The sequence below is a fragment of the Labrus mixtus genome, chromosome 7 (assembly GCF_963584025.1).
Source record: "Labrus mixtus chromosome 7, fLabMix1.1, whole genome shotgun sequence".
In the NCBI taxonomy this organism is placed as follows: Eukaryota; Metazoa; Chordata; class Actinopteri; order Labriformes; family Labridae; genus Labrus; species Labrus mixtus.
The window spans coordinates 15,828,898-15,853,991 of record NC_083618.1 but is presented as its reverse complement, the minus strand read 5'-3'; the positions used below and the strand labels follow the sequence as shown (position 1 = coordinate 15,853,991).

Genomic DNA, 25,094 nt, shown 5'->3' with positions numbered 1-25,094 from the left:
TACTTAGTCTATTTATGTTTCATATTTATATTTACTTTTTATTTTTATTAATATTATAGTTTGGGTTTTTTTTATCCTTTAACCACTTGTTTCTATTTCTTTTACTGCTCTTACCTTCTTATTGCTGTTATCTTTTTATTTATTTTTTTCAGCTCTTTTAGTTTCTTACATCTTTTTAAATCTTTGGTCCTCTTGGTCTCAGCTCTTGTTGTTGGGTTCTTGTGTTGCCTGGGTTCTTATCATGGTTCTTGTGATGGTCGGGTTATATATGTCTGTTGGGTATCGTGCACTTTGGGTTCTTTTCTGTTGAATTGTATTTAATTATTCTTAGTATTTTGCATCTGTTATATTCTTACTGTTGTTTATGTTCTTCTGTGCTTGGTTTAGTTTGCTTTGTTCTTGTTTTTGCTGTTTGTCAAAGCACTTTGTAAACCTGTGTTTTTAAAAGGTGCTATATAAATAAAGTTATTATTATTATTATTTAAAGGATAAAGTAGGTTACTAGTACTTCTGGATAGGATATTGTAAGAAAGTATTACAGCAAAGAGTTCACTTGTATGAGAGTTGATAGTGCTCAAGTTTACAAAGGTTAAAAACCCCCATGAGTATTTTGGTTTATTTGTATATAGTAGTTTTCTGTTTGTAACGTTATAATTAAGTTTTAAAGTAATCTCAAAGAGGGTGTCAAGTATCTCAAGATCAAACCCAAGTCACAAGTAATAAACTACTTTAAACTTCATTTGCATTTGCAACTGAATACTTTAGTTAAAGAACCACATCATTTTAAAGTTGTAGTCTGTAGGGCTCTTTGGTTATAATCCTGTCTTAAATGAGATACACACAAATCTTGACTCGTCTCAACTTTTGCTTTCAGAAGTAGGCTACCTAACTACACATTTAGTCCTTTGTTGATTTGAAGTTAGGTAGGTCTACAGTTGAAATAATTAGTCTCACCATGATACAAAACCGTGTATGGTTAATTTAAAATATTCATGCATATGTTCATGATATAGCACTTACGTCCCATGAGCAGTAGTAAGACATTATCCAATTATAGGTCACGGACAGAATCATCAACATTTTGAATTTCCCTATACACATCTGTATTTCATACTTGATTTTGTACAAATATAGCTTAAGTATGTGTCAAATCTTACAATTAACTTGTTTATAAACATTTACTTGTTTAAAAGGCTGGCTTTGGAATTGTTTCTATTTTCGATTCACACCTTATCAAGGCATGGCAAGAGTTAATCTATATGAGACATTTCATCAACAAGGTGATTCAAAGTGCTTCACACATGGGGAAAAAGCAACACATAAGAGGAACATATTTTACATGTTTAAATTAGGCAATAAAACACAAAAAGTAGATACAAAATAAAGATAAAACCAAATGAATAGGAAAGAAAACAAGTAAGAAAAATAAGAAAAAAAATAAAATTTTCAGCCACTTTTCTTGAGATTGTCATTTGAATTATAAATCAATGTAATATTGTCATTTTGTGTACTTGTTTTTTTTTTAAGATTTATTTTTGGGCTGACAGTGGATAGAGTAGGACATTGGAAGAGAGAGAGGGGAAGGAGCTGCAGGTCGGACTTGAACCCGGGCCGCCCACTTGAAGGACTATAGCCCCTGTACATGGGTCGCAACCTTACCGCTTGGCCATCTGGGCCCCCATTATGTGTGATTGTATATTATTAAGAGCGATTAATGTTGGTTGATTAATATACAGGTTCACCCATACAAGTTAAATTGCAACAACAGTAATCATCCATTGATTGATCCTTTGAAAGTTTTACTATTCATTTGTAATAAGACCATAAAATTCTTTGGAAGTCAGGTCTCAATATTTTCTTCCAATTTTCAAAACAAATTCCACCTCCGTCATGAAATGAGCAATGTCGTAACCCACATATCAAACGGTGACATCAAGAGTGACACCAAGGTCTCTTCGACCACCCCTCCATCGTCCTTCACCTGTAGCCACACACAGCGGGCTTCAAACAGACAAGAGGAGTGTGACACAAACAGACAAGAATGTGAGAGCAAAGTGCTCCCTTATGTGGTTTCTGTCAACACAACCTAACACAGACAGTAAGACACATTTAGCTAAACATAAAAGGGCTGCACTGGTCTGGTTATGTTGGCGAGGAGTACCCTCTAGTGGGGATAAGCAATCATTCCGAGGCAGCAGGGATTGTGGGTAATGAGACTTATACAGTTAGTAATGAACATGTTTTACAATCTGAAGCAGAACCAACATCACACATCCATAACTTAATCAGACACATTTTTTTTACAACTTACGTCTTTATTTTTTTTAATCATACTACAATCTGTCATACAGATTGAATACAGTATGCATCAATCCCTTGCTTGAGTTTCTCCATCATTTGCCCTGCCTATGCCATCCTTTGTCACAGTCATAAACACTGCTTTGTGTCGAATGTAAAAGCACTGTCAGACAAAATAGAAACACTCTTTACAACCCAAAATAAATAAATCACTTTAAAACAGACTTATATCCTAGGAATAGCGTTGTTTCTGATGAGTGTTTGCCTTCATAACCCTGAATAAAATCAATCAAAGAAACAGGCCAGCAATCTGTCGACGGCGAGCCCAAGCATGACTTATTCAAAGCAAATAAAGACTAAGTGGATACAAGAAGAAAGTCTTTACTGTATTTACACATATGCTATAATAATATATCATTCATGACGTTCAATGTGTGACATGGTTTGCTAAATTCAACACTATCCAGAAGCTGTCAGACTTAAACTCCCTCTTGTTTGGGCTACACGCAGTAGCAGAAATATATATATATTATATATATATATATATAAACACACCTTGTCCTCACAGACTCTCATTGACAAATCTCATCACATTTCTGTATTTAACCAGTGTTTGTTGGAACAGATGCACATGACAAGGCTGAGAATGGCAAAAAAGGCAGATCTGTACATGGCTCCTGAAAGAAGAAAAAATCAAGATGAGATTTGTCCTTCGCCCCTCTGACTCAGTCCATGAAGTTTGGTTTCTTTTGTTTTTGACGTGTGGTGTTGAACATCTGCATTTCTTCTTTACAACCTCAGCAAGGAATTCAAAAAAAGGCCTAGTGATCGAGAAGTAGCGAATCCTCTCTCACTGATATTGTCTGTAGTCTCCAAATGGAGCGGAGGGCATTGGAGCCGGGGTCGGTTCCTCTGCAAACTGGGGCCCTGCAGAGAGGAAAAGAAAAAAGGTAACCTTCAGTTAGATGACAGCAGCTGCTGAGAAGGAAGAGTGTTTCTGACTTATGAAATCAACCAAGTCTTTTCTCCATCATACTCAAAAAATACATTTATTTTTAGAAAATCTTTTTAAACAGACTTAAAAACTGCATTACAAACATGTTAAACTCAGTGGTGAAGTGATGCCTAAAAAAGTGGGTATACTCTTCTTTTTTCCCCAAATTTCTTTTTTAATTGGCCCGTCCAGCAGAGGATAAACAGCCTCTGTTATAATCAGTGACATGTAGGACTACTCCTATTTAGTTTGTGTGTACTAGTCAATTAAAGACGGAGTAGGGAGGGTAATCCCTTCACCATCAGGGAAAACAATTGCAGCATACTACTTAATATTGTCAAAAAATCAATGGTGTAAATCAGAGATTTAGAATTGGGTATACTCTATGGAGACTGAAAAACATGGGTGGGGGGCTTTGACACAAGATTTAAAGAAGGGGGGGGGGGATGAAGCTGCACATAAATGAACGGCCCCTTGTTGAAAGAGTCTGGTCATTTCATGTCACAAACAATACAACATCTGTGACTGTACTCACCAGTTGGGAACTGTGAAGAGGCGAATCTAGTGAGCAAGATGCCGGCGCCCTCTATCAAAGCCAGCAGGATACCGCCCATTGCTGCAGAGCCCACCATGGCTACTGGTCCGTCTACAGAGGAATAGGGATTGTTAATGTTTTACACACAGCATTACGTCAGTCTACTAGGATCAACTTTTAAGTACACCTGATTATTTCTTCACTAGAGTTTAAAAAATATAAAATGGAAGTTATCACTTAAAATGTCCCTTTTCTTTAGGGAGTTAAGACATCTTGAAGCCCAGCAAGCATCTAAAGGTGCTGTTGTTTTTGTTGCTTATTCTACAAAATCAAGGTCGAATAAACGTATCCAGGTAAGGTGGAGCCATTAACTAGAGTCCACTGAGAGGTGAAGATGTGAGTTTCCCATTTATGAAACCGTTTATTACTTTGTTTTGGTTTTAAGACCACCGGCTCAAACAGTTTAATGTCTCTAAAGTATAGTAAAAAAAAAAAAACAATAACACTTTCGCAGGAGGAGATTCTTATAAATGTATAAAAATGAACGAGCTGATATGGTCCGGTTTTAATGTCTCTAATTTCAAGGGAAGTAAGCCCACTTTCAGCAATCTAAACTTTCTGTAATTTAAAGCAGACAGGGTGTCTTTTTGAACATCACATTGGTTCCTAACTTGCTAAGAAATGTGAAAATATATCAGCTTATACAAATCAATAAACATATATGTGTAGAGAAGGTTAAAATGCAACAAAATGAACTGAGCAGAGAAAACGTCTGGGTGAATTGACAGTAGGTATGTAGAGTTATATATTCATTTATGTTCATAAATGTGGACTTAACTGTAAACAAGCCCTTGTCTTGGAAAATGGAAAGGAAGAAAAATATTTGTTGATATGCATACATCGATCTACAGGCTTATCATATAAACCTGTTCGGTTTCAAAGAGCTCAGACACAGTTCAGGATTAGGAGAAATAACGGCAACAGAAGAGAAATTGAGCTGTGGTGTGACGAGATCCAGGGGAGAACTCAGCAGGTGTGGTGGTAAGTGGCCGGTAAGTGAGGGAACCTGATCTTGTGTGTACTGAACGTAAGTCTCATATGGACCTGAACGCCATCATATCTCCAGGAACTTAACCCTCCTGTTGAAAATGAGGGCAAAGAACTACAGCATTTGTCACTGTATTGTTTTAAAATGATGTAGGCCAATAATTATGGAGTCATCACTACCATATATATATATATATATATATATATAGGTTCCTGCTGAATGATGTGAGTTTCATTTTTATGAGTCACAGTGTGTAAGGTTCTTCATACGCTGTAGTTTCTAAATGAAACGAGTGAATGAGTCCCTGTTCGGCTTTTCAGACATCTTTTGTGATAAGATGTTTCTGCTTGAAACACCCTATATCCTGATATGGTTCTTTCATATTAAAGGCCTTTAAGCTGAATACTACCTGACTTATATTGTGAAGAATTAGTTGGAAAGAAAACATGTTTATTATGTGATTAAGTGGGCTTTAGTGGAGCTACATGTAGCAGTGTTTCTCAATAACACTGTAGGTAGTGACAATATTTACAGCCACTCCTCTGACCTCGAGTCAAAGCCATAGCCTGCTTCCTTAGAGGAGTCAGGGCTGCCTGGCTGGTAGATTTAGAAAATTCACCCGACACTGCACAAAATCTACCGCATCTTGCTGGTGCTTGTGGGTGGCAGTAGCTCAGTCTGTAGGGACTTGGGTTGGGAATCGGAAGGTCGCCGGTTCAAGTCCCGGCACGGACCAAGTCCGGAAATTGGTCTGGTAGCTGGAGAGGTGCCAGGCCACTTCCTGAGCACTGCCGAGGTACCCTTGAGCAAGGCACCTAACCCCCCCCCCCCCACAAGCTCAGGAGCGCCCGCCGTAGGGCAGCCCCCTCACTCTGAGACCTCTCCATTAGTGCATGTCCACAGGATCCTGTTTGTGCATGTGTGTGTATTTCAGTTCATGTTTGTGTAGCATGTTTACTAGACAGAGTGTAAAAACGAATTTCCCCTCGCGGGATCGATAAAGTATAAATTCTTCTTCTTCTTCTCTTCTGCTTATTTACAACCCTGTTTGTGAGATGCATGAACAAAGTTCCGTCTCTTCAAATGCACAAACTGAACAAAGACATGACGGCTTGCTCCTTTCCTTGTGCTTTCAGAGAACAGTTAGCTCAATGTCCAGTCAAGCTAGAATTTGTACAGCCTGCACACATGCAGTAAATGAGAAACAACCAGCTTTAAGCTCTCGCACTGAGCAGACATGTTTAAAAACGTGAGGCATATGAAAATGTTGTTTAGACATACAGTATATTGAATACTTTCATGATGCCTTGGAGTGCACTCTGTAATTTTGATAATGAAGTAGATATTATTCATTAGCCAGTGAGAAACAGCAACATCACAGTTTTCTTTTTGTGTTAGGGATGTGTGTGTGTGGTCTGTTGATAGTTTACTACCAGCTTCTTCAGGGCTTATACTCACTTCTTGCAGCCAGGATAGCTCCTGTCATTGCCCCACTAGTAATGGAGTTCCAGGGATCCTCCTTCCCTCGTACTTTTACTAAACTACAGTCGATCATGGAGAAGAGACCTCCCCATACTGCAAAGCTTCCTGCGACACAGAAAAAGATCTAAATGAGTTCAACAAGAAACTGCCCAGACATGCTATACACTTTACTCTGTTACATATGCTTGACTTAAATATGTTTCTTAATAATGAAATACTCATATACAAGTGTGAAAGCTGCGTCGACAATTTATAAGACCAAAGTACTGTAGGGCTTGGTATAAATGTAAATAATCCATTTCTACTGACAGTCATCACTGAAGCAGGGAGAGCACAGACAGACTACAGTCACACCATATCTGCTTCTTACAAAGTTCATTTTGTAGTCTGTGGTCTTTCTGTTGCAAAGTGTACAGCCTTCTATGCTGTTGCTCCAAAAAAATAATAATAATAATAGAGATGTCAAGGCTTACCTCCAAGCTGTGGGGCTCTAGTCTTGATTGCGGTCAGGCTACCTTTCATTCTGTGGCTCATTCCCTATGACACACAGCAAACACAAGCACAAATCAATATACATTTGCGCAGAAAGTTGACTGTGTCATTGATCATTTCACAATAACAAAACATAGCAGGCTAGTGGTATCTTCAATTCATTTTATTTTTATTTAACCAGATAAATAACCCATTGAGATCAGGATCTCTTTCACAAGGGTGACCTGGCCAAGAAGGCAGCAGCACACGTCATGAAGAAACAAAAAAAGGCATGCAACATGTGTTGAACGTAAGCAAACCAATACATCAAGAAGTAGTGGTACGCTACATGTCAGAACTTACCGAGGGAGAGTTCCTGAATCCTTTAACCGCCTGGAATATTCCTCCACCTATTGCACCCATGGTGAAGGCGCCCCCACAATCGTCCACGATCCTCCAGGGGCTGAAAGCATGAAAATGTATTAGATTAGAAGAAAAGGTTATTGTCGTAAACAGTTTTCATAGACACCACGATACTAGAAATGTGCACAGGTGGCAGTCAATGTCATGACCTCTGAGGTCTGTGGTTGCAGGTTCAGTTTTGATATGCCCATGATGTATGGATTAGAAAGCACAAAGCGATTGTAGAGGTTTGGTGATCTATTATTGTGTAAATTATACAGATTGGACCTGAAAGCTTTCTTTGATCTAAACTGAAGTAGAACTTGGACATTTAAATCCAGCATACTTGTTGTGACATTACATGTGTTTGTCTTAACTTACCTACGCAAAGATAACACAAACTAATCCGCTAAACCACTGAATGTTTAATTTTCGTTGATTCCTATAGTCACTTGTTCAACCAAATCTGCACAACACATGCTTTTGGAGCTTGATAATCACACTATGTACCACTTTGTCTACAATGAGCAACATATGATCCAGGACTGTCAGAAGCAACCCAAAGATATAAAGCTAATCATACACTATAATGCCAGATTTGTGGTCGTAAATGTGCATGTCAGTGACATTATGTTATGATGACTGACACTGTCCACGAGATATCCGTCTCAAGCTGATGTGCAATCCTCCAGGTGTTAGCACACAGGTGGCTAACTTAGAAAACCAAAGCAAATACATTTACATTTAACGCCTAAAATTATAACAGAGGCGTTTTACTTTTACTGTAGCTCGTGTATTTAAATGTATGACAGAGTGCTTGAAGTGGGTGAACAGGATCTTATGACATGTGGCGAGTAAACCGACAAGGTCACTAGCAACGTGATTTAGCACAGATGCTAGTGCAATCTGCCTGTAATGTTAGCATGGGTGCTAACGCGAGGTAACTAGCCGGGTTTGAGATGTTTCAGGGTTATGCCAAATGTTGAATCATGAAAATAATCACACACGACTGTCACGGCGGAATATTATAACCGAGGTACGAATATATCTAAGCTTTACACAGGCTAAAAATACAATTTATTTGTCTTAAGACTCACCATGGCTCTCTGGCATATTCCTCCATTTTGTTCTTTTGCTGTTCCCTCTGACGTAACCTTTTTTTTTTTTTTTTTTTTTTTACTGTGACGTAAAGCTGACGACACACCATGACATCTTAAAGGAGCAGTTCCTTTGTTTTTAAGGAAGAAAACTGAGTTGCAGGACAAACATGAACATTCTTTGGACATTCACTTTCATTACGGTAGGTGAACATAAAAAAATGTGAACAAACTCCAGATCACGTTGTATGTCATCCTATTAGTGATGGTATTTCAGTGTCAGTATGAGTTTTGGACTTCAGGGACTTCATACTCCCCAGCACAAATTATTGACCGACAGTTTTTCTGCGGCTACCTCAGGCTGAAGTGTTTAAAGATGAAGCCAATGCAGAAGTGCAATATCCTGCAGTTCCTTGTGTGTCCGCTTGAGGCTGGCCGAGGACGTACTGGAAGTCAAATTTACATGTACAACATTACAGAGCTTATCAACAGATTCGCCATTAAAAGTATTTCCTCAAGGCAGAGGTTTCTATGACACGAACAAGTGGGATGTTAAAAAAATTATAATAATTTTAATTTCGAGATTAAACTCAAAATGTAGCCTTAAATTTACGAGAATAAAGTCGTAAAATTCCGATAAAATCTCGTAAATGAACGAGTTCGAGACCAGCCTGCGCAAAATGATGAAAGAAAGAAAGAAGTATTTTCCTCTGCAGACAACTTCCTCCAAGTCAGTGTGGTTCTTTCTTCGGAAAAGCCACAGTTTCTTTCAGTATCTTTTCATGGTGCTGATATTTTATGACAATGTGAAGATGATGATGTGCCAAAAGCATGTGTAGTTTCATATCTGTGTAAGTAAAGCCCCAACACAACTATTTGTGTCTGTTATCGGTCTGCATGGTTAAAGTGTCTCACGTGCAGAGCCAGTTTGTGTCCTGTTCATCATTTTACAGATACACAAGGTCTTGCAAGTTGAAGTGAAAACTTCTCTTGAACTTACTGTTTTTACCGACTGCACAAGGACGCAGCTTATTTCATTATTAGTGAAACCTTTAGGACAAGATGCTCCGTGTTTGTCATTTGAGAACAGGATGCTGCTTCTCTCCTGACATAGACTAGTGGCACAGCAGGGTATCAAGAAAGCCATATCATATACTTCACAGGTGGTGACTGGTTTTCTAGATACAAAATATAACTGAGAATGCTTAATCCCCAATTAAATAGAGAGAAGACATCATGAAGAGCATCATAGCTGTGGATGTGTAAAATTGACACAAAACTTAAAAAGAATATCCAAGTAAAATAATTTAAGCTTCAGATTGTGTTTCCAGATTTTTCAACAATGGCATCTTTAGTTTTACCCACCATTTACAGGTAACACCACTGAATTCTTTTATTTATTTATTTTTAGATTTTTTCTTGGGCCTTTAATTTAGAGATAGTGATAGGCAGTGGATAGATTCAGAAATCAGGGAGAGAGAGTGGGGAATGACATGTAGGAAAGGAGCCACAGGTGGGATTTGAACCTGGGCCGCCCGCTTGAGGAGCAAAGCCTCCATACATGGGGTGCATGCACTAACCACAGCGCCCCAATGCCACTGAATTCTGAACTCAAGGATATGACTTGATGAAATGCACCCTGGAGTTGTAGTAAACGTCTGTCCTGTATGACATTGATATGGTTCTTTTCCATTTCATAAAACTGGACACATTTCTCAAAATCAGACTGCTACACACTAAACCTGAGTTCATGTTGTGTTCCAGGAAAGGGGGGTCAACTGGTGCCCATCAGCTTTCTTTTTTGCCCTTGGGCCCCCTAACAGTTTAATATGGCCATGCTTTATCGAAGGATGGACATAAATGTACAATTATGTCAAAGGCCAATAAACAGCTGCAGCATTTGGAAATTATGTTAACATTAAACAAGAAATGTGTCCGACTGGTATTCAAAGGGTCTAAGATTTGTGGCTGATTTATTTATTCAAAATGGTGATTTTATGTCATTCAATCAACTCCAGACCAAATACAGAATACCAAACAGCCACTTCTTTGGTTTTCTCCAAGTTAGGCATTTTGTCCAATCAGATCTGATTATCCCCACTGATCAACCACTGTTGAGCTCAATTGAAAGATTTCTTCTCAATTTTAGTTTAAATGCTCTCAACGACAGAAAAATATTTTCCTTTTTTTATGACAAATTACATCCTATTAATTGTGATAGGGTTGAGAGAACTAGGGAATTATGGGAAAGGGACTTGGAGGTTGAACTTAGTGCAGAGGCATGGTCAGGTACCTTTGTTTCAGCTAGGAAAGTCTTTACATGTAATCGAGTCAAAGAGAGCCAATACAGAATATTACATAGACTTCAGCGAACACCACAATTTTTAAACAAAATTAATCCTCAGATCTCCGCCCTCTGTGTGAAGTGTAAAAAAGAAGTAGGAACTTACTATCACTGTGTTTGGCAATGTCCCTTAATATCCAGGTATTGGAAAAATGTTGCCCAGGAGTTTGGCTTAATTTTTCACAGAACAATAAAACTAGAGCCAGCATTGTTTCTCCTGAACTTACCTACGCAACAGTTTTCTCTGTCAACAGGACAGCTCGTTCTAATGGGTAAACTTCTGCTCCTAGCGAGGCGATGTATTCTGTTTCAGTGGATTCAGGAGAAGCCTCCATCAGTCACGCAGTGGTATAGAGAAACATTTAAGGTTTTTCCTATGGAACACCTCAGTGCTAAATTAAAGGGCAATAACAACCTATTTTATAATATTTGGCAACCCTTCATAGATTATCTTCCCACTGATCTGGTTGGCTTATTGCAGAAAGGGTGCCCACACTTTATCTTCAAAAATACATCATAGTCATGTTTTTCCCTTTCACATGTAATTTAGGTAGATAAGATTGTATCTGATATGATATATGTTATTACGACCCATGTATGTTATTATTTTTATTATTTTTATTTTTAAATATATATATATATATATATTATTATTTTTTTTTTATTCAGTAATTTGGCTACATCTGTGCTGTCTTGTTTTGTGTTTGTTATGTTAAAAAAATGAATAAAATATATATTAAAAAAAAGAAAAAAAAGAAATGTGTCCATCAAGGTACTTTCTACTTTTAAATGACTACAAAGTTCCCCTTATAACCCTTTGTTAGAGCTTAACAACCCATAACCTCAACTCTTTAGTTATTTTCCCCTCTTTCTTCCTCCATTTGGGAGTACAGCTGGTCAGGGCCGCAGCTTCAGCCGGGAGACAGACCGCTGGCCTGAAGCCCATTATTAGGAACGAGAAAGGAATGAATTGCAGAGCAAGCTTTGAATGAGAAATGCCCAAATATAGGCATTTCATGGATGCAGAGGCCAAGGCAGGGAGATGGAGATATAAACTGACCTGCTGCTGCCAGTGGTGCTGCTGTTCTCTTTCTCTCCTCTTGATGTACGGCATGCAAGCAGACAGCTTTCCCAGTTTCTCTGCAGCTTTAAACATGACATGTAAGGAATCACAGACATCTATATATTTTAATAGTAGCAAAGATATATAGCTAGATCTATATATGGCTCTGTATAGTGTGTGTACCCAGCAACAGCTAGATCTGGAATTTGATGTACACATTGTAAAGACTTGAGCTATTACTCAGTGTACTTTTTCATTTAGACCATGTCAGCTCAATCGCTATTTATACAAACGTCTCCTGATTTATCATATGTAAAAATATATCAAAGTTCTTTTGTATTTCATGTTACAAATCCATGTCAGCCAGCCATAACGTCATTGCAAACATACCAGAATCTTTTATTGAAGACATACAGGCTCTGTAAGAAAGGCATGTGTAATCAGATATGACAGATAAATCTTCATTACACAATACACATGTGAGTGGCAATCTGGATTTTTTGGTTTTTATCACATTCAATTCCTTAAGCATGAGCGGTTGATATAAGCCAGTAATGGTTTTTTTTTTTAACATCCCCCTACGGTTAAGATATGTGGATGTGTTACATTACAGGTTATGTAAGGTATTCAAACAAACTGGCTTGAATGAGTCTGTACAAAATTAAACTTCTCATTGAAGGTCAGCCATTTGCACTTTTCGATTGAAATACATGATGTCATTATTTCCATGCTAAAATTCTGTCGTCATGTACCAGGACTCCACTGGGCCGCTGTCCAATCCTTTAATCCCTGCCTGAGATGTTTGAGATTTGGCAATGAGACACACATTCAAAGACCACCTTGACCTTTTTTTTTTCTTACCTAAATATTCTTAAGTCAGGCCGCCAAGTTTGTTTAGTTCCCTGATATTTCTGCCATTTCAGAATTCCCAGTTTGAGCAGTTTTACAACTTACACGAATACAGTGGATTCGCTCTCCACAAATAAATAAATGGTCAAATTAATATCCACTATATAACTGATAAACTTTTGTATATTAGAATTTTATAGTTATTTGAACCTCTTATTAAGCTCATCGCACACACCCTCCACACTGACATTCAGACGCATACACAAGCCAGCATGTTATATGATTGGCTTCTTATTATCTAGTGCAAATAACCAGCAAAGCGTCAATATTATTCTTAAGACAAACAACCACAAGCACTGCAGACGGCTAATACAGAGAGCCCTGCGTCACTCCTTCTCCGCATAGTCCTTTTGGTCCAGTGTTTGAGGGAGATCTCATAGTGAGGGCTAGTCATCTACCCAATGGGCATCACATGTCTCACTCTCTCCATACGCCCCACAGCTCTGTTCTTTGGCTGAGTTAAGGGGACCGTAGAGTTTAAGTCTTTGAAAACCTTTGGTGAGATGTCTCCCTCTCTTTTATTTTTCATGTTACATTCAATCTGAAAATATTACTGCAACCACTTTGGCACCGGCACCTGTGGACAAAAAAAAAAAAAATAGATGCAAGTATGTTAGAGTGCATTGGAAGAGTTTAATATATCAATAAATCCATCTTACAAACCTTCTTCAGTTGTTTCATATGGCTTCCTCTGATCGAGGCGAGCAGTTGGTCCCTTGAGTTCTTACTTCCGCCTGGGCTTTTCCCATCCAGCTTTCTCTGCGACACGGGAGTCAGAGAGTTCCTCAGGGAGTCTACATCCAGCATGGGAGGCGGTGGAGGTGGAGGTCCAATGCCGGGAGGAGGCGGAGGAGGTGGTGGTACTGAACCTCCGGATCCTTTCTTAGGAGTCAGCTTAGGCGAAGGCATGGGGGAAGGCATGGGAGAAGGTTTAGGGGAAGCTTTTGGCGAGTTTCTCAGAGACCCTCCTCCACCACCCATCTTGGGTACGTCCAGTGTCCCCCCTTTCTTCTCCCCGTTGGCCTGAGCCTGCTTCTGCTCCTGCAGGCGCTTCTGCCTCTGCCGGTCCATGTTGCGACTCAGTATGTTGGTGGTGGTCATCCTGGGCCCCGCTAACTCAAAGTGGTAGCCCAGTTTGAGCAGGGTCGTGTTCTCCTTCAGGATCTTGGTCATCTCCATCTCAGTCTTCCCTCCACAAATGTGCCGCTGGTTTTGAAAGCGAAGCTCGGTCAGCGTGGAGTTGTATTGCAGCGCCTGAATTAGAGCCAGGATGCCCTTGCCGGTGAGGTGGTTTGAGTCGACGTTGATGCTCGTGATGGTTTTGTTGGCGCGAAGCGTTCCTGCAATGGCATACGCGACATGGTCATCGGCACGGCAGTTAGCCAACGCGAACTTCTTCACGTGGTCGTTCTTATGCAAAGCCTCCGCAAACTCGATGAGCGTTTTGGTCTTGATGACCTCAGAGTTGTTGACGTTGAGCTCAGCGAGGGATGGGTCATTGCTTCTGACCTGCTCCATCAGCTCATCAAACATGCTTGAGTCTTCCTCCTCTTCCTCTTCCTCTTTGGCCTTACTGTTTGGGCTGTTTTTGGCCACACAGTTGCCATGTTTTTCTGTTTCTGCTGCTTTTTTAGCTTTTCCCGTACCCTCCTCTTTGTCGTGCTTCTTTTCGACTTTCTTCTCTTTCTCTTTCACGTGGTCACTGTGGTTAACCAGCTCTTCTCGATCCGTTCTTTTCTCTGCCTTATCGTTCACCTGCACCTCACCTTGCCCGGATGGTTGTCTTTGCAATTTGACATCAGGCTTGTTTTTCTCTTCTGTTTTTTTCTCTTCTGATTTGCTCTCTGAAGCCGGGGGTTCTTGCACTTTGCTCTGCTTCTCCAACATCTTAGAAACCAGTCCTTGTGTCCTTACAGTCTCAGACTTTCTCTCCTTTTCCTTAGCAACTTCCTTTTCTTGTTTTTCCCGCAGCTTTGAGATAATGTCTTTGGTTTTACTGTCGTCTTTTCTCCTGCAGTCTTCTCTCCTCTCCTTCTCTTTGCTGTCTTCTTTTCTTTCCTGTAACTTAGAGATCATATCCTTTGTTTTGCTACCTACACTTTCTCTGTTTTCTCTTCTGTCTCTTGCCTTATTGTCCTCGAGTTTTTCTTTGGTCTCCTCTTTCACGTCCCCCTCCTTGCTGTCCTGCTTCCTGTATCTCCCCGAAAGTCGACTTCCCTCTTCTTTCAACCTGTCTGAACCTCGGCTGTTTCTGTCTTCTACCTTTGTGTCTCTTTCACTTGAGACACTAGCTTGTCTTGGTAACGCTACTTTCATGTCGTCGTTCCCCTCCTGGCTCAGGCCCATCTTCCTCAGATATTCCTGCTTACGGCTCTCCTTCTTTGGCTCACCCTGCAAGTGAAAAAATATGAGAAAAAGGTTGGAAAATTGAAACAATTGTAATGACAATTATCCTGCATCTCTACTAATATCATGAAGTATCTAAGAGTAGACGACTCTTTAGTAGCTGACTTTCTGAAGAATCAAAAGGAGCCTTTCATATATTTTTTAATTTTACAATTTAACTGGCCAGTACAGAAATTGCTGTAACAGACACCCAATGTATAACCCTTAACATGTGCATTATAACATAACAGTATAACAGCTAACCACCTAAATACTGATGCAAATAATGTGTACTGTTCCTGTCAAATAGCTCCTCGTCCATCTGTTCCCTGTAAACACACACACACCCTCTCTGTCATTACACAGCATGTGTGTGTGTTTACACTCTGCTAAAGCACAAGGAACCATTTTTTTTTATAGAGCAGGGATACATTACTGAGTAGCTTTTGCAAAGTGTTTGATTTGTGAGTCTCCATCTGTTTTGCCGAGTGAGGCCGTGGCCCTGGCAGATGTATCCTTAAAAGGCAGGGAGCGTAGGAGCAATCAACCAAGGAATTCCATCAAGCCGGGATTAAGAAGCTCCACAGGGCCGCCACTCCATCGACTCAAGTGCCTCTTCTTTAAACACACAGACTGCGAGAAATCTGGCTCCCCAACCAATCTTCCCCAACATGTTGCAATAAAAATAAAATGATTTGCCATGTTTCTGAGGCTGAATAGCTCAGAAATCAACTATGTACTTTTCATGAGCTGATGGACCCAGGGTGCATGAGGTCCAGCTGGTGGTTTGCTTCAAGCTAAATGAAAAGTTATAATTAGAATACCCCTGCAACAGTGGATGACATATAACATTTTCAGTTTCTGAAATCACCCATCTGCAGTTCATTTTTTATTAAAAATGCTCAGATACATTAAGAAAAATAATTTTTGAAGGGCATGATTGGTCTTCAAAGACAAACACAGCATTCTTTAACCCTAACCTAACACAACAGGACACAGGGGGTAGGGGATAAGGAATCAAGTTAAAGCATTCACCAACCTCGAATGACTGTTCCCTCTGACTCAGCCTCCCTTTTGGATCACTCTCTCCTCTGCCGTCTTGTTTAGCATCCCCGACGTTGTTGCTCACAGAAGGCTGCCCAGGCTGGCTTGCCCCTTGAACAATGATCTTCCCGTCCTCCTGGTTTGGGTCCGGCACTTGAATCATGTCCTGCAGCTCCTCCACCTCCTCAGGGGAGAGGGTGGACAACAGATTGTCCAGGTCTGGGTCCTCGCTGACCTGACGGCCAATGCGGGTCAGGCCTCTCACTTTTCTCCTTGACATGATGGTTGAACAAGAATCTGGGGTCAATTGCTGAGAATTTACTTCTTTTCGGGTGTTGATGATGTTTGAAGAGTATCCGTTGAATTAGAATCTGATTATTGTGTAAATTCTTTATGGTGAGAGGTTGAGTATTCCCATAGGCCAAAGCTGGAGCCCCGTTGTCCCGTTGTGTACCGCTTACCAAAAAGCCACCGGATGCATCAATCCTGGTGCAAAGAGGCTGGACTTAGTCCTGCAGTGAGGGGGTACCAGTGATGGACTGCAAGAGCCTCGCATCATCAAAGTGGACTGTGAGGCTGGGACATTCTTGGAAATCCTCTGAAAGTGCATGTCCATATTTAGTTCAGGGTACACACTCCTTTAAAGGTAATGGGAAGGGCTGAAGTTTACAAAGACGCCAGAGCAGAGTTACACAGACTTCCTATTACACAATTCATGTTGATATTAAGACCAGTTCCTAATATTTATGTTTACAAATGTTTCACTTATATCTCTTTAAAATGATTAAGACAGTAGTTTTAACACTATTTACTTGACAAAAATTCAAATATGTAATCAGAATTGAAAGACTGTTAAAGTGAAATAGATTCAGCCTCCACCTTTACGTTTGATTTGTGATTTTCCAGGTAGATATGTATGGTTTGTAATTCGTTGCTAATTTTGTTTTTTAATGCACTCATGTCAACTTTGTACGGACAACGAGTAATAATAATTTTTCAGATAAGATGTAATACCCACTTTTCACAGTAAATGAATCAGTTTTGCCAAACAGCAGAACACTGCTGACATTGTCTGGAGGTTAATGTGGACATCTAGTGGTCAAAATGATGTTAACATGGATGACCCCTAGTGGTCAAAATGATGTAAACATGGATGACCCCTAGTGGTCAAAATTATGTAAACATGGATGACACCTAGTGGTCAAAATTATGTAAACATGGATGACACCTAGTGGTCAAAATTATGTAAACATGTATCGACTCCCTTTATTTAAAATATTTCTTTAGAATTATGTTTCTTGAAAACAAAGACACAGCAGACAGTTTCCTTTTACATTCCAAAGTTAAATTTTTATGTCAATAGAAATAAAAACTTTTCACCCACTTTATATTACAACGTCATACCATCCATATGACGACAGAGAAAACAGCCATGTCTACCGAGTTATTTTGCCAGCTGATGTCAGTTTCATTTTACACACTCATGGAGTTGATTTAGAAGCACAAATAGACAGAAACATCATTGAGCAAACGTTATGTCAAACTACATATGAAAGCATCTCACAAAGAAAAGTCCAGTGTTCTGAAATGGCTCACAAATCTCTTCACAAGGACCTTGCAGTTGGAAACAATTTAATCTGGAAACTACCTACAGTAGATATTGTTTTGTACATTGCATTGGTTAAGAGATTAAGTGCAGCAGTATTTCTCGTGGAAAAGTTTGACTAGGTTTCCCTGACCTGCATAATCATTTAAAATGTGTATCTTATTGTATTGAAAATATGGGATTGAACAGAATCGAGGCATAATCTATAAATCATCATACTGCTAATTTATTGTAAAGTAAATGCCTTTTTCCTCATGCATTTTAAAAAGGTCACATGATAGACTATTACAGATTTCAGGCTTAGACCCAACTTGAGCACACATCTGTAACTGTTCAGTGTACATTTGAATGAGTATTCCAATAAATTAGGAAATGCACACCTGGTTTATCTGCTTTCTTGAGGAGCTAAGCTAGCTATGGGATGATTCCTGCCACTGTCAGTAGGTTAATGTAGCTAGCTAACCTTTCCTGTCACAGCCTATTTGCTTGGTTTAGCAAAGGGACAGAAAACAGGAGATAACCTGGCTCTTTCTATTTTTTTTTTTTAACCTGTCTCTTTATAACTTTAACAAGTTTCACAAACACCTCAAAGGCCCAGAACACTGGACTATCCCTGGAGTCTCCACTGGTTGACTATCAACCGCTGCCTGAAGAGACTATGAGACCAGTTGTCGTCCAATAAACCAGCCTTTCTTTTAACTTATGTTCAATTTTCTGATTTTATATATAAAAAAAAATAATATGAATTGAAATGGCAACCTATTCTCTGACCTTTGCTTTTGCACTTTCCCTGTTTCCTTTCCATCTTAGCTGGTTGCTAAAGTAAGCTAACCCACTGCTAACTCAATCTAGCGTATCTAAAACTAGTTTAGCTTCATTATTTCTCATACAAAAATACGAGATGGGTAGCCTACTCCGAAACAGTCCAGATTTTTGGCTTTGAAGCTTGTTCAGAAGTTGAGAACCAGTTCACAGTAAAAGGTACCGTCAATAATAATGTTAATAAATGATGCCAAAATGCTAAAACGTCATATGTTACACTAACAATACTTTTAAAATAACTCGTTACAATTTCATCAAACAATCAGCCGAAAAAACAAACAGATTTACAAAATATGTATTTAAATAGTTAATCTCTTCTTCATGGTAAATTATTTTAAGGACCTGCAGCTCCCATGACCTGATATGGTACAAGAAATAAACACTTCACATTAATTTCACTTTCAAACATCCTACCTGCTGTGTTGGATTTTATATTAGGACTCATCATCAGTTATTTATTTAAAACAGGAAAAGAAGCATGAGAGGACAGATATCTTTGACTGGGAGCAGCATGCTGACGTTGAGATGTTACATTACAAATGGTGCAGCTAATATACTACCATGAAGTAAAGTAGTCGAGTCAGATACAGAAAAAGAAGACACAAAGTTCAAACAAACAGGCGACTAAAGGCTTCTTACAAAGAATCAAGAGTACAATGAATTCCATCTGAGCAAATTTAAGACAGTGTCGCACTGCCTTTAACCACACGTGTCACATTTGTAATCAAACATGCAATTTGTTTTTCACCTAAGCCTCTACAATTAAAAACATTAAATACAGAGGTAGGGACATAATGTAATTATATTTCAATTCTTCTAAGTGAATTGTATATTTGTAGACAGTAGACCAGGGACCGAGATGATCTGGAATGTAGCCTCAGGCAGTTATATATAAAAAATAAGAAAATGGACCAGTTAAGCCTCTTTCCCTTCAAAGAATAAAGACAGAGTGCATTCATATTCTCATAAATACCTTCTGACCACTTCTCTGTTTGGTCATGCCTGTTTTAAAGACACCTCGTCAATGAGACGAGTGTGTCAAAGCAACACAGAGTTGAGCACCCTGCTGGATACTTCTTCACTTTGGGGATAGTGTGACGCTCTTGGCGCACTCGGGTGTCGGGTTGCACAACAGAATTTCATGTAATTACTCAAGAAAAGTAGGACAACATTGTAAACATATAAAATAAACAAACAAAATACCCTTAAAGTGCCTCCTGCTCTCCTTCACACGTGAACCACTGCTAGTTGAGCTGTAGTGGTTAGTTGAGAGTGTGTAGGAGAGTGTGTCGCTGCCTTCTTCATTTGAAACAGTCTTTTCCCTCAGCTGATGTTTTTCCCCCACTCTGTGTTTTCTTTGTAGACCAGCCCATCAATGACCAGGATATTGTGGTGGAGAGTAAGGTGGAGGGGCTGAAAAAAAAAACAAACATAAAATAAACCCAAATAATATTTTTTTCACTCCAACGACCTGGGCTCTGTGTGTATTTTCAGAAATGAATAAGTTCATGAGTGTAAAATCTTCAACTTAACTTAACATAATTGTTATTTCTGTTTCTTAAAAATGAGTTATATGAGGAAAATGGGGGTCTCGCCCAAGAAGCCTGCACTGCCATGTTTTATTATGGCATCTCAGAATAGATGAACAAAATACTGAGTCTAAATCCATCCAGATGCCACTAAATCTTACACACAGCTGCATGAATGAAGTGCCAAAAAGTAGCTAAATCATTTGAATTAATCTTCAAAAAGTTTTGTAGAGTACAGCTTGTATGTTATATAGTATGGGAGAAAATCATTTGTTTACATCGGTTAATGTGCAAGAAAATACTGTATATTTTTTTCCAGACCAAATGTTGCTGTCAGAACAAATGTGGATTTATATACTTTATACTCGTACCCTGGCTGTATGCAGGATCCATCAGGTGTGGTGGATAAGGTCCAGGCTGCATCATCGGGTAGTGTGGGGGCATACCAGGGTAATGGGGTGCCATAGGATAACCTAGATGGGGATACTCAGAGGGTCCCAGTGGCTTTCCATAAGCATCATACATGGGCTCCACTGGGTAGCTGGCCATGGGGATCTGCTGGGCTGTGGGGTCAAGAAGTACAACGTGTTGTTAAGGAAATCTGCAACCTTATCTATGTGAACACACTACAGGCAGATTAAGAGTAGAGGGTCTTACCGTCATAAGGTGTCCGCCCCCTCTGCTGTCGTCTCTGGTAGAGGTAGCAGCAAGAGCACATGAAGCAGCACACCATGGTGGCTATAATGGCCACAAACAGGAGGATGGAGGAGGCGATGCCAGCTAAAGTGGTGGGGCTGAGAGGAGAGAAGAAAAGGGGTAAAGTTACAAAGCATTTCTTTTTTTTTTTTTTTTTACTGTGGTCCTTCATCCTCCTGTAAATGATCCCCCAGGGTCACCAGATGCTGGAAAATATATCATTGAGATACTTTAATCACAATATATTATTGAGATGTTTGAACGTTATGCTGAATGAATGCTGATTAATAAAACATATTTTACTTTTCCTAACTGCAGAATACCCCCCCCCCCCCCCGACTCACGTAAGAGAAGAGTTCTGCAGAAATGGCTGTGCTAGGAAGCTCTAGATTCAGATAAAACTGTTCACCACAGACTGACAGTAACATCACAACAAAGCCAATAACATGCCGCCCTACATCGCTCTGTTTTTCTATCAGATTCCATCACCTCGTAGTCTCAACAAAGCCCTCCATTTCAGCTCAGCCCCCGCCACCCACTGATATGATCTCCCATTGGGATTAATAAGCTGCAGGTTGTCTGCTCGCTGCTGGATAGTGATGGATGCTTTCCAGGAAAACTGCCATGCTGCAGTCTCTTAGGTACGAGCATGCTTAGTGGTGCACTATCTCGATCCCTCACAGGGGACACTGGCATTAAACACAACTGAGAGCACAGATAGCTGATGTAATAGAACGACTAATGAGAACATATTAGACCACGGGGACCATAGCAGGGTTGTTAAGTCAATCAAAGCCAAATGAGGCTTGGAAACAGGAGGACAGGTCAGAAGTATGAAGACAAAATTTCCAGCAGAATGCAAAGTAATGGTGGATGATATTTTTAATTTATGTTCATACAATGCCCAAGGTTTTTCCCTTTATTTAGACAGTGTGACTTCCTTGAATTGTGAACACAAACTTGGACTCTTGAGTGTTGAGTTGATGTATAAACAAGTAAATAAATGAAAATCCTGCTGCTTCTGCTGTCCTCACCTAAACTGGAAGAGCATACAGCGTTTCTGCTCCCTCTCGGTGATCATCTTGAAGGCGTCCAGGCAGCAGTAGCGCCGATTGCAGTTCCCGCAGCAGAACGTGATGAGAGGGCAGTCAAAGCCATTGTGCCAGGTGCCGTTTTTATCCACATACCACAAACAGTCCTCGTTCCCACTGACTGCAAAACAAAAGGCATTACAAAGTGTTATCAGATAGGGCAAAGGAGGAGCAGGAGGAAGAAGCAAAGAGAGGAAGAATGGAGGGAAGGAGAAGCAGGTCAGACTTCAGTTTGTTGTCTGAAGAATTCACTTTCCTCCTGAGGATATTTTTTTTTTTTTGACTTACAAACTGTTGTTTCGGTTTCATCACACGTTTACAAGCTGAGAAAATTCTCAGCTTTTACAGATACTGCTTTGTTTTGCCCTGAGGGAATATATATTTATTTTGAACATGCACTCATTCTTCTTTCTTTAAATATTTCTTATTCCAGACCAAACACAGTCTTGCTGCATTATTCAATAGCTCTCTGTGTCAGAGGTTGAAAACAGATCAGGGCTAAGGGAAGGAAGCCAGCAGATTTAGAGGACTGGTGTATCTGAAACAAACAGGAGCGTAAAGTAAAGCTTTTTCACTTTGAATAAATCTAACAAATTGTGTTTTCTTCTCATCAATTACTCTCTTGGAAAAACAAACCAGACAGTAAACAAAAGTTTGTCAATATTCTCCACAAATGATTTATACAGTCTGACCAACAGTCTGAACCCCAACATTTGAATAGACCATAATGTTAGTTTAGTTTATTTGAATCAGGGACAGTGTACAAAAAAAGCATTTGTCTCAGAAGAGAAGAGATGCTTTGTACCAGATTTAGGTAACTAGCTAATTTCCATCTGTTGTCCCTGGGCAGGTGATGGCATGGATAGAAAAATACAAACGACCAGTCATGTGCACACACACACACACACACACACACACACACACACACACACACACACACACACACACAGTGCAGGCTACAACACACATTGTTTTGAAGGCTACCAGAAAACCGAGACAAAACAATATAACTGAATGCTGTTTGCGGATTACACAACACATGTATCCTATTAATCGAGGCCTATACTGCCAGAACAAATGAGTTTAAAGTGAATTAAACAAATGGAAACTCCATCAGGAGTACAGTGTAACCCAAGACCTGTAAAGACTTCGACTCAGCTCGGACTCGTTCAGGATGATGATGACCTTCTTTGAGTGCCAGCCATGAGAACACTTCATCTTTTTGGTATAAACTTTCATATAAAAAACGTCTACTGTAATGTAAGTGTCACAACGCCATGCCTCAAAACTGCTGTTTTCACATATTTTCTGATGCTCTCAGTCTCTGCCTCACTGAGATCTATTAGTTGGTATCTGATTAATCCAAAGAAAAGTTTGGACATCCAGGGTATTAAACAACTATTAGAAATCAGATCAAAACAAGACTATGATAAAAGACTAATTAAAAAAAAACCCCAGTAAGCTAAGTGAAGTAAAAGCAGAGGTACTACAAAGAAATGTGCTGATGAAGGGAGATACATTATGAAGTGATGAAAGTCAAATGTAGCTACACTGTTTATAAAGTCAAGTGTCTTATCATTATCTTGCCTGATTAATGTTAATAATAATAAAATACCAATACGCTGTGTGAAATTGTTAAATGATATATTGGGGTTGAACTATAAACAATATTGAAATAAGAAACAGTGAGACTAGTTCACAGACTGAACAAACGAAGTCAGTCTGTTAATGTGTAGTTGCGGGTCTCCGGGCCTACATAAACAATGAGGTTAGAGGCATGAGATCACGGTAACTGCGGTGATGTGTGCGGGGCGATGCGGGAAGCGGCTGGTCAACATCAGGACGGTCATGCGGGACAATGAAACACGTTAAATCGTTAGTGAGTGGCGTGCGGCCTGGATGGCGACGCGGTAATCTTACCGTGAGAAGTGCAGAGGACGATGGTGAGGAGCGCCAAAGTCAGCGCCAGGAGGGACATGTTGCCCGCTGGAAAAATCATCCCCATCCCAAATTAAAAAAAAAAAAACCAAGCGAGGGTGATTCAAAGAGGAGCAGGTTTGGTTTGTGTACATTAAACAGAATAAGCACGCTAACAGTCGCTATCAGCCATTATCCGGGCCCGGGAGCAGCGCAGGAGACGGGACGGCTTTGACGCTCGGTAGTTTATCTGTTGAAATGACACATAGCGGCTGTGACGCCGCTGAACCCCGACGACGAGGTGTTACCTTCACGTACCACGGTAAACTGCGGGAAAAGTGTGTATCAACATCGATGTGTCACTCATGGACCGTAACCTAGTACTGTTATATTTATTTTATAAAAGTACAGTTAAAGGTGAATTGTTGTACATATTCGTTTTCTGTAGCCCAGTCCAAGACACAATTTAGAGGATAATTATTTTACTTTTTATTCCTCTAAAGTAGGCTTCATTTTTCTCTTTACTCTATAGACTATAAGTTATAATTATTTACAGTCTATGCTTTACTCCATAGACCTTCTTTGCAAATTATCTTTCATACAAAAACTTATGCAACTTTAAAACATTTGTTCCTAATTTTAAAGTTTAAAGATGTTTTAGAACGTCTCTTAACTTTTTAAAATCAGAATCAAGTTTACAAATATTCACATTGCTCAGACAAATGGTAGTGTACAGAAAAGTCTTTTGGATTTTTTTTCTTTTGCAGAATAAACATAATATTTAAAATCACCTTAACACTGTAAAACAAGAGAATATGATAACACCCTAATAAGCAGAATCAAACATTTTGACATAATAGATACCTCTAAATAACTACTTTTATATTTTGACTAATACGTTTTTAAGAATTCAGATTTTAATTTGAATAGAGCATTTTATTTTTGTGGTATCACAGATGTAAGTAAATGATCTGTCCAATTTTAAAAGCCTGTTAAATGTACAGGCAACATACAAGCATCCATACAGGACACTTGAAGAAAACTACATTCATACGGAGTAAAAGCTTTGTCATTTCAATTGGTATGTTTGAGATCAAAATTGAGGTTCTTTGTCCTGGATTTTAAATTACTCTCTTGCTTTATGTGTACAAAGTCGAGTAGTTTACGAGCTGCCTTGAACGCACCTTGAGAGGTCAAAGCCGTCAGAGCGCCCTCTCCCTCACGCCCTGGTGGAGAGGGGAGGAATTGCCCCAGTCTGGATCTTATTGTCTTACCAAATCAGCTCCTCATGTTGTTACAGTGATGACGCGGTCTCATTTTCCTAAAGTGGTGGTAAATTAAGAATCTCATCTTGATGGGGA

At 39.5% G+C, this 25,094-nt stretch overlaps 3 protein-coding genes across 3 annotated transcripts; all 3 read right to left on the bottom strand.

Annotated features, from left to right (window-relative positions):
- Positions 1-2,294: 2,294 nt before the first annotated feature.
- timm17a (translocase of inner mitochondrial membrane 17 homolog A (yeast)) lies at positions 2,295-8,471 on the bottom strand. The gene is made up of 6 exons (XM_061043274.1): positions 8,328-8,471; positions 7,192-7,291; positions 6,831-6,894; positions 6,334-6,462; positions 3,828-3,938; positions 2,295-3,225 (listed from the first exon to the last, which is right to left on the bottom strand). The coding sequence occupies exons 1-6, from the start codon at positions 8,435-8,437 to the stop codon at positions 3,149-3,151; spliced, it is 591 nt and encodes a 196-aa protein (XP_060899257.1). The 5' UTR covers positions 8,438-8,471; the 3' UTR covers positions 2,295-3,148.
- A 3,638-nt stretch (positions 8,472-12,109) lies between these two features.
- Positions 12,110-16,633, bottom strand: lmod1b (leiomodin 1b (smooth muscle)). The gene is made up of 3 exons (XM_061043273.1): positions 16,068-16,633; positions 13,307-15,034; positions 12,110-13,220 (listed from the first exon to the last, which is right to left on the bottom strand). Exons 1-3 carry the CDS (start codon positions 16,350-16,352, stop codon positions 13,194-13,196), a joined length of 2,040 nt encoding a protein of 679 aa, XP_060899256.1. The 5' UTR covers positions 16,353-16,633; the 3' UTR covers positions 12,110-13,193.
- Positions 16,634-17,395: 762 nt separating this feature from the next.
- On the bottom strand, positions 17,396-24,024 carry shisa4 (shisa family member 4). Its single transcript, XM_061043272.1, has 5 exons — positions 23,737-24,024; positions 21,760-21,937; positions 20,687-20,823; positions 20,401-20,592; positions 17,396-19,913 (listed from the first exon to the last, which is right to left on the bottom strand). Exons 1-5 carry the CDS (start codon positions 23,819-23,821, stop codon positions 19,873-19,875), a joined length of 633 nt encoding a protein of 210 aa, XP_060899255.1. The 5' UTR covers positions 23,822-24,024; the 3' UTR covers positions 17,396-19,872.
- Between the last annotated feature and the right edge of the window lie 1,070 nt (positions 24,025-25,094).